Source organism: Sus scrofa, chromosome 15, assembly GCF_054392235.1.
Source record: "Sus scrofa isolate SSC_HxYL_T2T_F1_AM1 chromosome 15, Sscrofa_HxYL_maternal_Yorkshire_Landrace_v2.0, whole genome shotgun sequence".
NCBI lineage: Eukaryota > Metazoa > Chordata > Mammalia > Artiodactyla > Suidae > Sus > Sus scrofa.
This window is the reverse complement of record NC_139397.1, coordinates 25,452,555-25,467,208: the sequence shown is the minus strand read 5'-3', so window position 1 is coordinate 25,467,208 and position 14,654 is coordinate 25,452,555. Positions and strand designations below refer to the sequence as shown.

Below are 14,654 nucleotides of genomic sequence, written 5' to 3'. Positions count from 1 at the left end.
CATATATTTTCTGCAGTTACCTCTTAGGCAAAAATTCATATTTATATTTCAAGCATCGGGAGCCAGCTAGGATTACCCATCTAAGTCGTATTTAATATAATTTTGGTCAATCAGTCAGAAAATTGGTAAATAAATATTTATTAAGTGTTATTTGCTAAACACATTAAAAATATATTTGAAGGGCACTGAAGCAAGTTGTATCTTCCTAGAGTAAATATGAAAAATAATTTAAATGAAGTATTAAAAAGCTTTTCCCTTTAAAAATATCAAAAATTGACTTAATTCTATCACTCGAAATAAAAAATGATAGGGAAAATGAGAACTCTCCTTCTTATTAAAAAGTATATAAAAATATGTCCTCATCAGATCATATTCTATTTATGGACACTGTATTTTACTCCCAAGAAAAACTCAGACTATGAGAAGTCTATTATTTAAGATGTCTTTCTCCTTTATAGATAAATTATCAAAGAATGATAGGCGTAGTATGTATAGTCTTTCAATTTCAAGTAAAAAACAGTGGAATTTAGGTTACCAGGATTTATTTATAAACAATTTCAAATGTTGAATTAATAATTTATCATAATTACAAAATTATTTCTAATTAGGAGAAAATTATACATTACCTTTTGCTAGGATAAAAATTTATCCATGCAACAATGATTGATTTCTTTTCATAAAATGACTACTTCATCAATTTCAGATCATCAGTTTCAGACCCAGAAAGTCTGGCCATGGATTCAGAACTAGATTGAATATATGGGACCCTATTCAATTTCTTTGAGAGCAGCTGTTGCTATGAGTACAAAACCAGGTGGTCACTGTGATTATTTAATATACAGTTACATTTTAGACAAAATACCTTTAATATATCAGAATATAACTGACTTGATGAACAAACAAATAAGCTAAGAAAAATCATTCCACAGTGGCAAACTGATGCTCTTAACTCATTGTAAGATATTCTATAATTATCATACAAAATATTTAGATACTATAGTGAAGTGAATATTTGCAAGTTTAATTTATCTAGATAGTTGTATAATTTATCTATGTATTTTAAAAACTCCAAACGGAGGATTCAGTAATATGAACTAATACTAAAATAACACTGTGGATTTTTAGGTTTTATATACATGTCAATGATATGTAGCAAATCAATAGGAAAGATAACAGCAGGTGGAAAAATACTCTTTATTTTTTTTTTTTTTATTTATTTTTTGTCTTTTTGTCTTTTGTCATTGTTGTTGCTATTTCTTGGGCCGCTCCCGCGGCATATGGAGATTCCCAGGCTAGGGGTTGAATCGGAGCTGTAGCCACCGGCCTACGCCAGAGCCACAGCAACGTGGGATCCGAGCCGTGTCTGCAACCTACACCACAGCTCACGGCAACGCCGGACCGTTAACCCACTGAGCAAGGGCAGGGACCGAACCCGCGACCTCATGGTTCCTAGTCGGATTCGTTAACCACTGCGCCACGACAGGAACTCCAGAAAAATACTCTTTAAAAGTGATTTGATTACAAATAAATTCAAGGGCACAGCTTAGTGGTCTCTTAATGAAACATTATTGGAAATAAAGTACTTATTTTGCAATGAAATACTGTACTAGTTTTAGTATTAAAAATAAATCAGTCATTTTAGGAGTTCCCATTGTGGTTCAGCATAAATGAACCTGAATGGTATCCATGGCCCTGCTCAGTGGATTAAGGATCCTGTGTTGCTGTGAGCTACGGTGTAGGTCGCAGATGCTGCTCAGATCTGGACTTGCTGTGGCTGTAGTGTAGGCCAGCAGCTATAGCTCTAATTTGACCCCTAGCCTGGGGAACTTCCATATGCTGCACCTGCAGCCCCCCCCAAAAATATATATATATATTTTATGCTAGACAGATGTGCCAGTTCCTCAACACCTTTGTATAGGATATTTTATACTATATATGTTTATCAACAAAATGAACAGATACTTATTATTTTCTAAAACATATTATATTAAATTCATGTTTCATTTGAATGCAGTCCATAATTTTATTTTTTCTTTAGAAGAAACTGTAACATTCAATGTATCCTACAGTTCTTTAACTTCAGATAAAAGAAACAGTGATGAAACTCAGAAACATATTGTAGAGAAATGACTCAAGAACATTAGTGCTCACAGTCCATCATCTTAAAACTTTACCTTTGTTGGATCTACCATGAAACCAGGATCTAAAAGACCTCCATCACTGTGATCATGATCCACCTCATACATGTTGTAAGATGGATTGCCAATTTCTACATTTATCCCTCCATTGATAATGGGTTGTCTTCTTATAGTTTTTGTCCTAGAATATATAACATTGTGTGAGTTGTCTAATTATCACAAGGTGGTATATGAAACTATCATATTTGTAGATTTAATTACATTTTAATATTACTGATGGAAAGTTAATAAAACACACTGAAAACAAATGACATTTATTGAGTCAGAGAGGAACAAAAAGTCCTAATGTAAGAAATTATGTTCTCAAATTACTTATATTTAAGAATAAAAAGTGCACTTGGAACTTATACTTTATAAGCAGTTAATACCACATTAGTTGAAACTGAATATTCACTAATCAATTACTGTTTTAAATTCTACTTTTTCCCTTTTGTTCTGAAAATTATCCCCCCCAAAATAGTGAAAAACAAACTTTGAAATTGTTTCCCATCCCCATGATAAGTAGATAAAATCTTCTTTTACATAATTCCAGCACTGACTCATAAACTCTAGGTTCCAGATAATAACTCCACAGACAATCAACTCCTTGTAGATCTTTATAAGCATATATTCATATAAGTTGAAATGAAACTTCCATTAATATATAAAATAAAAAATTAATAATTTGTGAATGAATACATGACCTATACAATACATAGTCATTATCATTCTATTGACTTCAGTAATCTTACGTATTAATATATTAAAATGTTCTTTAGAGACTCCTGCTGTTTCAGGGGAAAATGACCACAAATGCAAAATTCTACTGAAAGTTTAATATATTCCCTTGTTATTTTTGTAGGAATATATAAATGGAGCCATTTCATCAACATATCTACAAGGGAAAGGTTGTCTGAGTTATAATCACTTAAAATGAAACAGAGGGAAAAAAATGTTTCAAAAAACAATTCTACAGTTGGAATAAGTAAATCATATTTTAAGAAATTAAAAAATATCACTGTTTATACAACTATTTGTGCATTTATTTACTAACTGTTAGTCTAGAACATTGCATCTTACCTTCTTTTTCTTTTACAAAGCACTAAACCAATGACCAAGGTGGTTATCAAAGTCACTAAGAGGACAAGAGGCACAATAATGGCTATGCTTCCTGAAAAAGATATGAATGGATAGACGAAAACATAAATAAAATGAAGTAAAGACTGATATAACTGAACACTTTATTACACCAATCATTTGACCACTGACATAATAAAAATAAAGCTTAGACCAAACATCTAAATTCCTGGTTCATAAATACATTAATGGGGAGTTCCCGTTGTGGCTCAATGGTTACCGAAACCGACTAAAATCCATGAGGATGTGGCTTCGATCCCTGGCCTTGCTCACTGGGTTGGGGATGTGGCATTGCTGTGAGCTGTGGTGTAGGATGCAGACACAGCTCAGATCCTGCGTTGCTGTGGCCGTGGTGTAGGCCGGCGGCTGTAGCTCCGATTTGACCCCTAGCCTGGGAACTTCCATATGCTGTGGGAGCGGCCCTAAAAAGACAAAATAAATGAATACATTAATGAAAAATAACTTTCCTATTAAATACTTGACCTGCTGGAGATGTTTCTTTTTCTTTTCTTTTTTTTTTTTTTTTTTTTTTTTTTTGTCTTTTTGTCCTTTTTACGGCCACACCAGCGGCATATGGTATATGGAGTTTCCCACACTAGGGATCTAATTGGAGCTACAGCTGCCCCGTCTACACCTCAGCCATAGCGATGTCAGATCCGAGCTGCGTCTGCGACCTACACCGCAGCTCACAGCAACACTGGATCTTTAACCCACTGAGTGAGGCCAGGGATCGAACGTGCAACCCCATGGTTCCTAGTCGGATTCGTTTCTGCTGTGCCACAACGGGAACTCCCTGGAAATGTTTCTTTAACTATGTTTCATTTATATGTTACAATTAAATACCCTGAGGTTAGAAATACTGACTTTGTCAGTCTGAGCCTGATTCTCACCACACACATTTACTTGCAATGATGTAGGTAAATAAACTGTTACTGAATACACATATCCACAATTTCACTGGCCACATTTTCACCTTTTTTTTTTTTTTTTTTTTCCTTTAGCTATAAATACTCTCTGGCCATGAGTTCATGTGGCAAGTTAGATGGAAGCAGGACAAAACAAAGTAACAACAGTGTTGGATTCAGATGGACATAGGCCTAAACATCAGCTTCACAAGTTACCTGAAGGGAGACCTTGGAAAGAAAATTTGAGGCTCATGCTCTTTACCCATTAAACAAAAATATGAAGACTTACCACATAGGGCTCTTAGCTTGATTCAACAAAATAGGGGGGCAAAGGTGATTGTCTTTTTAAAATTCTAGTTCCAGAATAGTTTTAGCAAACAGTATCTGGAGGTTTGTCTTATGTCTACTTTCCCTTTTTTCATATATTTATAAGAATGATCTTAGGTTGTATCACTTACATGCAAAATGGAATAAAAGATCTATGGAATGTATTTTCAAAAATGGTCGTAGAAAGTGGGTTTTAGTTTTATGCATCTGGGCATAGAGGAGAAAAAAAACTGAGGACAACCTCTGCCCTCTCCTCCTTTTTCTAGGTTGGCAGTAAGAGCCAAGAGCCATCACTCTTTTTTTCTCCCCCCAAGGAAGAGACAACCTTTACTGATGATGTGATCCATAGTAGGATATACCTAGGGTTCTTTGTCACTAATGCAGGAGGAAAACTGAATGCAAGGGTTGCCTAATAACAGGAGAGTAATAAGTAGTTCTTTCAAGTACCTAATGTTAATGTTTCCAACAGAAATACCTAGTTCCTGTAAGACAAAGCTTTTGTTTATTTGGAATAAGAGTCTGTTTGATTCTGTCAAATCAGCTCAATCACTGGCTAAAATAAGATACAAAGCGATACGTAAACTAATTGGAGTTTAATGTGAGGATCTTGAATGGTTCAGGAATAAAACATTGAGTTATAAATATATGAATTTTTTTCTGGAGTTCCTGTCATGGCTCAGAGGAAATGAATCTGACTAGCATCCGTAAGGATGCAGGTTCGATCCCTGGCCTTACTCAGTGGGTTAAGGATCTGGGATTGCCATGAGCTGTGGAGTAGTTCTCACACACGGCTTGGATCACCATTGCCATGGCTGTGGTGTAGACTGGGCAGCTGTGGCTCTGATTCGACCCCTAGCCTGGGAACCTCCATATGCTGCACGTGTGGCTCTAAAAAGACTAAATAAATAAATAAATAAATGAATTTTACTATGTATGCACATGTACCTGTAAAATACTGTGGCCGAAATTAATTGTAGCATTAAGTATAAAAAGTAGCTGCTTAGGGACTTTAACATAGAAATACAGATCAGTTTTAATAGCTTTAGCCACAAGGTACCTGTGTGATGTAGTCATATTGGAGATTATTTACTAAAATACCAAGAAGTCTTTAATAAGGAAACATCATATATATTAAGATAATCTTTCAATTTGGGACTTCAAAAATAACTTGTCTAAAATAACCAAATAACTCTCTTTATGCAAGAAAAAAATATGGCTTTCCTTCTCCATTCAGCTTCTAAAATGTAAAACATTTTATTTTTTTCATGTTGTTATTTATACAATTTAGTGAGTTTGATATTACATTATATCCTTGGCTTTGGGAAAGTGAACTTTATATGAATGTGTAATTTATTAGTAATTAATAGCAGTAGAGAATCTGGCACCTTGGATAGTAATTAACATTTGTTCACAAAATTTAAATACCAGTGAACAGCTTGGTTTCTTCATAAACTGACTTCAACTGATTGATCACAACTTTATAAATGTCCTCACTTCATTATTTATCTTTTTTTCTACTAAAATTGTGGTAAATTGGTATGTTTAAAATACTTACCAATACTGACTTTAAGGTATATAAAGTTACTTTCTCCTCAAATAAATTATATATCATTTAGAAAATTAGTTTTATTTGTTCTACATAATTTCTTTTACTCCTATTAGATAGAAATGCTGTTAATTATGCATGCTAGAAAACAAAGAACTTCATTTTTTTTTTTCTTTTTCCCATCGCAGATGGCAGCTCCAATCCCTTACTTTACAGCCCTCTGCTTACTATGTTTATGGAACCTATCAAGATAGTTGTGATAATGCTTGTGTAGCCAATAAATAATGCGGGGTAGCAATTTGGCAAATTTTTCACTTTTTTAATAAAATAGTTTATATTCATGGAAACAACTGACAACCATATATATTTTAAGAATACAATATAGGTGTTTATCAAAATAAGTATTTTTTCCAAGTAGTATATATGGCAGTAAATATCATATTTGTAACATATAACAGTCAAGATCTATTGCAAGTGATCTTTTTAAACAGTACATTGTTGGCAGACTGTTCTAAACAGATTTTTTTAAAGCACACTCTGAACTTGTTATTAGGTAAAGAGTATATCCCAACAACATTCTCACGGAAAATAGAGCCAATCTTTCCTTGCAACATTGTTCTGAAGCCTTGTTCTACAACATTTTTCCATTAGAAAGAAGAACTCTGTTATCAGTTTATGTTGAAGAGACCCCTTCAATGGGAGAAACAGCACAGCATCAAAACTGAGATAACAGACTCTAGATCTGGGCTAGCTGTTCAAATCTTGTCTCACTAGCAACATACACTTAGGCAAATTTTTTAACTCTGAGTTTACACATTTATAAGATGAGGTATTAATGAATATACACCTCCTTTAATGCAATGTAATGTATGTAGAATTACATTTATTACAAAGAAAGTGCCAATACATTTTATTAACTAATGCAAAATACGTAGCACCATATCACTCTGTGTATGCCTCTGTTTTGCACTTTTCATAATATAGAGATCAGTTTATTTGTAACTTAAGGACATGAACAATCTTTTTTTTGTAGATAGCACAGTTGCTAGGATATCATAGGGACCGTACATTCAGTTCTCATTTAGCATTCACTCTATTTTGCACGGGGGATAGAAATATCCCTCCTCTCATGTTGTTTGATATATATTAGAAGATGACAAACACAAGCGTTTGTTTAGCACAGTGTGATAAGCACTATTCTGGTGAAGGTATGCAATGCCCTGTGAACATGAAAGGGGGATATTCAACTAGATCTGTGCTAGAGGGGGAGGGCTTGACTGGAAGACTGAGGGATGCATCCTCTGTAGTCCCATGAAAGAGAATGAGGGTCAAGTGGAGAAGGAGATACTGAATTCATCTGGAGAGAGAAAAGATTAAGGAACAATAGACTGGAGAGTAGCGTGGACTTGTGGCTGTAGAAGAAAGCAAAGGGGACATTAGGAAAGGCTGTGGAAGCCACATACATGATCTGGGCATTTTTAGCCTTAAAAGAAAAAGAAAAAAGAAAGGATGATTTGTGTCTTTATTGTCATTATTCTAGAAGGTGGATCAAAGAAGATACTGCTGTGATGTATGTCAAAGAGCATTCTGCCCATTTTTCCTCTAGGAGTTTTTATAGTATCTGGCCTTATATTTACATTTTAATCCATTCTGAGTTTATTTTTGTCTGTTATTAGAGAGCATTTTAATTTCATTCTTTTATATGTAGTTGTCCAGTTTTTCCAGCTCCATTTATTGAAGAGGCTATCTTTCTTCCACTGTATGTTCTTGCCTCTTTGATCATAGATTAGTTGACCATAGGTGTTTGGGCTTATTTCTGGGCTTTCTATCCTGGCCCATAGATCCATATTTCTGTTTTTGTGCCAGTATCATATTGTTTTGATAACTATATGTTTGTAGTATTGTCTGAAGTCAGGAAGCCTGATTCCTCAATTTCCATTTTTCTTTTTCAATATTACTTTGGCTATTCAGGATCTCTTGTGTGTTCCATACACCTTTTAAAATCTTCTATTCTAGCTCTGAGAAGAATGTCCTTGGTTAATTTGATAGGGATTGCATTGAGCCTGTAGATTGCCTTGGGTAGTATATTTATTTTGACAATATTGATTCTTAAAATCCAAGAGCATGATATCTTTCCATCTGTTCATGTCATCTTTGATTTCTTTCATCAACATCTTATGGTTTTCAGAGTATAGGTCTTTTGTCTCTTTAGGTAGGTTTATTCTTAGATATTTTATTCATTTTGATGTGATGGTAAATGAGATGGCTTCTCTGATTTATCTTTCTGATCTTTTATTGTTAGTATATAGAAATGCAATGTATTTCTGTGCATTAATTTTGTATCCTGCAACTTTGCCAGATTTTTTTGTAAGTTCTAACAGTTTTCTGGTACTGTCTTTAGGGTTTTCTAGGTACAGTATCATATCATCTGCAAATGATGATAGTTTTACTTCTTTTCCAATTTGGATTCCTGTTACTTCTTTTTCTTCTCCAATTGCCAGGACTTTCAAAACTATGTTGAATAATAGTGGTGAAAGTGGACATCCTTGTCTTATTCTTGATCTTAGTGGAAATGTTTTCAATTTTTCACCATTGAGAAGGATGTTAGCTATGGGTTTTCATATATGGCTTGTATTATGTTGAGGTTCCCTTTATGCCCACTTTCTAGAGAGTTTTTATCAGAAATGGGTGCTCTATTATAACCCAGTGGGACCTAATTAAACTCAAAAGCTTTTGAACAGCAAAGGAAAACATTAAAAAAAATGAAAGGACAATACATAGAATGGGAGAAAATCTTTGCAAACAATTAAACAGGCAAGGGTCTAATCTCAAAAACACATAAACAACTCATGCAACTCAACAACAAAACAACCAAACAACCCAATTGAAAAATGGTCGTAAAACTCAAATAGATATTTCCATAAAGAATACATATGGATGGCCAACAAGTACATGAAAAATATTCAACATCACTAATTATTAGAGAAATGCAAATCAAAATCACAATGAGGTACCACCTCATAACAGTTGGAATTGGCTATCATTAATAAGTTAACAAATAATAAATGCTAGAGAGGGTATGGAGAAAAGGGTACCCTCCTACACTGTTGGTGGGAATGGAAACTGGTACAACTACTATCGAAAACAGTATGGAGGTAACTCAGAAAACCAAATATAGAACTACCATATGATCCAGCAATCCCACTTCTGGGCATATATTTGGACAAAACATTCATTCAAAAAATATGTTCATTCCGGCACTATTCATAATAGTTAAGATATGGAAACAATGTAAATGTCCATTGACAGATGAATGGATTAAGAAAATGTGATACACACACACACACACAATAGAATGCATATCAGCCATAAAAAATGACAAACTAATGCCATTTGCAGCAACATGGATGGAACTAGAGATTCTCATACTAAGAGAAGTAAGGCAAAAGAAAGACAACTACCATATGATACAACTTATTTGCGGAATCTAAAATATGGCACAGATGATCTTATCTAAAAAAACCAGAAATGATCAAGGCCAAGGAGAGGAAACTTGTGATCCCTGGTGGGAGGAGGAAGGGAGTGGGATGGATGGGCAGTAGGGTTTTTGGATGCAAACTGTTGTATTTGGAATGGGATGGGCAGTGGGGCCCTATTGTACAGCACAGGGATCTGTGTGTGATTGGGTTACTTTTCTGTATAACAGATATTGAAGAAACATTGTAAATCAACTATAGTTTAATAAAAATGAATTAAGAAAAAAAGATGATGTTGAGGAAAATTTAGGAAGTAATACCTATTGAATATAAAAGAAGGTTAAGAGTGACAAGTGTGACTTGTGTGACCAAGTAGATTTTGCAGTCATTTATATAGACAAGAAGGCAAAATAAGGTGCATAAAATGTCTGGTTGAGTAGGGGAAGGGCATGAGATCATTTGGGGACATTTTGAGCTTCAGATTCCTGTGGAAAATAGATATATATAGATATAGACAGGGATGACCTTGCTCTGGTTACAGCAATTGTGCACTGGAATCTATGTCTCAGACTCAGGGGAGAAACTGGGGTGGAGGATATAAATTTTAGAGTAATTAACAAAGAGTTTAAAACTGAGGCCAAGGAATTATGGGTTAACAAGAAGCGTGTAGGCAGCTGTAAGTAGAGAGCTAGTTAACTAGAAGAGATAAAAAAGCAGTATCTCACAAAGAAGACGGAGTTGTTATAAGAGGCTGGGAGGGAAACCAGGAGGGTTGAGTGTCATGAAGTTTAAAAACAGAGGATCTTTTGTTTATTGGTTGAACTTAGAATGGACAAATACAATTACAATTGACCTCTTTTGAGAAGACAGGAGTAATCCCCTAACAAATATCACATTTCTGTTGTCACTACAGTAAAATACAGAATCACTTCATTCCTGCCCCACAAATTATATCTTTATCCTCCTTAACTGAAGCAGATATGAATAGCATAATTCAAACACTGAACAGCCACTCCCTTAAAACTTTAGGTACATTAAAAATAGGTATATTATTAAATATTTAATCATTCTTAGTTTAAAACTCTTCAAAATAACTTCAGAAAATTCAGACTAGCTTTTGCAAATGGAACCTAAGCAAAGAGTTATAGGATAAGAGATCTGCTTAATTCCACAGGCTGATTTTTAGATACTTTAAACATCAAGGGCCAGAAAACAAGATATGACTAATCAGAGATGATTAAGAAAGCTGTTCATTAATTAGAAGGGTAAATCTCTGTGCCAGCTGATGGCAGATATGCTGACAAAGATGGTACAATCCTGCTTGTCCCAAGGTCCAATAATAATGGAATGTTTCACTGTAAGTGGAAATGCAGATTTGAAAACACATTCCTAAACACATCATACTTACTAAGCAGATGACTTCTGTCCCAGTTTGAGGAACATCTGACAACCATTCCAAACTGCTGGAGTTAAGCTGAGACAATAAAATTGACCCTTCTACCTTAGGAGGTTGGTTCGCAGGCTGGGGTCTAACTGAAGCTACAGCTGCTGGCCTACACCACAGCCACAGCAATGCCAGATCCGAGCCATGTCTGCTACCTACAACACAGCCCACGGCAACACTGGATCCTTAACCCACTGAGTGAGGCCAAGGATCAAACCCGCAACCTCATGGTTCCTAGTTGGATTAGTTTCTGCTGTGCCATGAAGGGAACTCTGTAAGAATCGATTCAACTACCTTTTCTCTCCTTTCAGTTATTGAGGCAAGTTTCTCTAAGCACAAATGTCTGATGATAAGTACCTTTTAATAGAGGCATTATTTGGTCAACTTTGCTCAAATTTGAGATAATTTGGCGTTTGAATAGCTAATAGCCCTTTCCATGTGCATTGATATGTCCATTAAATTTAATGACTTTAAATCACTGATGGAAGAAAGAGCATTAGAATCTTCGGAAAAAGGGTTACAGCTACTTGCAACTCTTCCTTCCATGTGATAGTTCCTATTTTAGAATTATAGGAATTTTTCATAACAGAACTTGTTGCCCATGCAAGCGGTTGGAAACATGACCCTCCTATAAAAATATCTGACGTGACACTCCTCAAAACCATATTCCAAACACCAAACATTCCCTTGTAGATGGACCTTATATATAAATTGAAAATTCAGTTGACATTCTACTCTGTTTACTTCTTTCCTTTCAGAGAGACTTATCAATACATAAAAAATTTTGAATCTTTAAAAGTTTAAATTTCTAATTTATCTTCAATAATTGAGGAATTACCATAAAAGAAAGGCTAACATACCAAGTCTTCATGAATTCTCAACTTATTATTTCAGTATGTTCTACAGGTTGGTAATTTGAATACTTTTTTTCATTCAAAAATGCACTAAATAATGGCTGAGTTTTATAACTAGTGCACAAGGAGTTCCCTGGGGGTCTAATGGCTAAGGATCTGGTATTGTCAGTCCTGTCGCTTGGTTTCAACCCCTGGCCTGGGGACTTTTTCATTCTTCTGGTGTGGCAAAAATAATTGAGAAAAAAAAAAAAAACTATTTCACATAATCATAAAAACTAGTATTCCTCCAGAATTATTAGTATTAATACGAGTATGATCCTGGGAAGAGGGAGAAGGGAGTATTATTTTTTTCTCTTCCTCTCCTTTTGCAACATCAAATTTGGCAAGGTATATTTTTCTATCTCTACTACATTTTATGGACCGATTCCTCAAATCTTAGGGCCCTATTCCTACTATTATGTGTCCATAGTTTGCTAAGGCCTTCTCTCTTCCCTTCCTAAGGACAACACACAAATTCTAAGGTAAACCCCAAAAACTCTATGACCAGAATTATTTATCTTACCTCTCCAATTCAAATACTTATTTCTAGGTTATTTATTCTAGACATATTTGCCATTTTTCAAAGATGCTTATCCTTACTAGCCCAAGTTAATCTTTAGATGGTGAAATTTCGAACAATGTCACTTGAAGAATTTCAAGCAATGATAAATTATTTGGGGGCAGGAGCAACAAGGAAGTAGATCAGCAAACAGTGGGTGCCTACATTTAAGGCAAAAAAATCATACACTTTTAATTTTGATAACGTCTTTTTTTACAAGACCAGTGCTCTAACCCTTGAGCTATAGGGCCTATGACTTTTTAAAAATAAATTACATAATAGATTTTTTTTTGTTTTGTCTTCATGTATGCTCTTTTAGGACTAGAGAAAAATTAAGTAAGCATTCATAAATCAAAACATTCATAAATCATAAATAAAATTATTTTTCTCTTCAAGAATATACTGCCCCATTTGATAGATATTATAGATTTCTTTTCCAAAACTTTTCCGCCCATTAGTGATAACGTGTGAATTGCGAAATTTTACTTCAGACTATTATTTTGAAAATCTTCATAAAATCATTTAAAACTGTTGTAAAATACACAAATAGACACAAAATGTTGATATGGATTAATTTCAAATCAGGGACCTGTCCTAAAATTATAGCTACCCAAAAAATTTTATAAAACATTGAGCTATATTTTAATACACTTCAAAACCAGTATTTTAAATACAAGGAAGCAATAAATCAACTACAATCCTAATTAAAAAATGCTTGTTAACATACTTTGCTTTGGAACTAACCTTTCATTTGTTTTTCCATAACACATTGAAATTCACTCCAAGAAAAATACATTTTGCTCTCATAAAAACATGGAATTGTTTTTCTTCCTGGAACATTCTCACATTCACTGTAATATCTGCAGCCTTTGCAGCTGATGTGAATTTCTTAAGAAAAGCTTATGCTAGGTTTGCAGATGTGTGTTCTGAAAACTGTCAAAGTTTGAGATGAACTCTTACAGCTAAAAAGAGCACATAGTCCTGGATCCTTTCACCAGGTGAGAGCTCAGTGCTTTATCTTTAAAAAAAAAACAAAAACAAAAAAAAACCCCACATGGGTTGTAATGGATCTCTTGCAAAATTCTATTAAAGAGAGTTTTCTAAGACTCAATTCCTTCAATAATGATATAAAAAGAAAAAAATATTTCTGTACATGTGGAATACCCAAGATATTAATCTGAGAAACTTACTTGTGCTGATATGATCAGACTTGCTGCTCTTTGGGGCTGGCCTCTCACATTGTGTACCTGACCAGTTGGTGGAGCATCTAGGAAGATAAAAAAAACAAACAAAATCAGTGAGGAACAAAGCCCATAAGTCTGCTAATGCAGTAGCTTCAACCAAATGAAATGAAGGAAGAGCCAGCCATCACAGATTCATGAATGTTAGATAGAGATTTCTGCTAATTTCCTGCATATTGTCAGTATGCTGAGGGTAACTTCAATTAGACTTCACCTGTTAAAATACTTCTAAAAATTTAGGTTTACAGTCATTTTTCTTTCTTCTCTGTTAAACTTAGAATTGGCATATTTTGTAGCAAAATTGAAATTTTAACTAAGAACTGAAATTAATTTGAGAAATACTGAAAATTACAAATTATTACTATAAAAATTGAATTTCCTTGTCGAGCAAATGCTTCTTTATTAAGTGTCCATAATTTTTTCTGGTTCTAAATTCCAAGTGGAACTAATTACCCAATAGCAAATGGTCATCTGTTTCATAATTCAAGCTGCAAAATTTTTATTCTTCTGATAAGAGATAGGGAATATAGATAGTACTTTCCCTTTTAAAATCATATTTCTAATACCATGAAATCAAGAGAATATGCCCAAGTTTTTATTCTGAGACATTTTCTTCCCCACATAAGAGCCATGACACCATGCTGAGAAGTCTAGCAGAGGATTAAAGTAATAGATCTGAATTTTTTTTTTTTTTTTTTTTTTGGTCTTTTTGCCTTTTCTAGGGCCGCTCCCACGGTATATGGAGATTCCCAGGCTAGGGGTCTATAGCCACCGGCCTATGCCAGAGCCACAGCAACATGGGATCCGAGCCGCGTCTGCAACCTACACCACAGCTCATGGCAACGCCGGATCCTTAACCCACAGAGCAAGGGCAGGGACCGAACCCGCAACCTCATGGTTCCTAGTCCGATTCGTTAACCACTGAGCCACGACAGGAACTCCACTAATA

The 14,654-nt window shown here is 34.6% G+C and overlaps 1 protein-coding gene across 5 annotated transcripts in view; it reads right to left on the bottom strand.

The window, feature by feature from the left end:
• The window catches only part of LRP1B (LDL receptor related protein 1B), a 1,884,722-nt gene that overhangs the window by 4,683 nt on the left and 1,865,385 nt on the right, over window positions 1-14,654 (bottom strand). For all 5 annotated transcript variants that reach the window (XM_084998912.1, XM_084998914.1, XM_021076285.2 and 2 more), the window contains 3 exons: window positions 13,655-13,731; window positions 3,258-3,348; window positions 2,175-2,319 (listed from right to left, as the gene is read on the bottom strand). In XM_084998912.1, coding sequence (XP_084855038.1) covers window positions 2,175-2,319; window positions 3,258-3,348; window positions 13,655-13,731 — 313 coding nt within the window. The remainder of the gene's footprint in view (window positions 1-2,174; window positions 2,320-3,257; window positions 3,349-13,654; window positions 13,732-14,654) is intronic.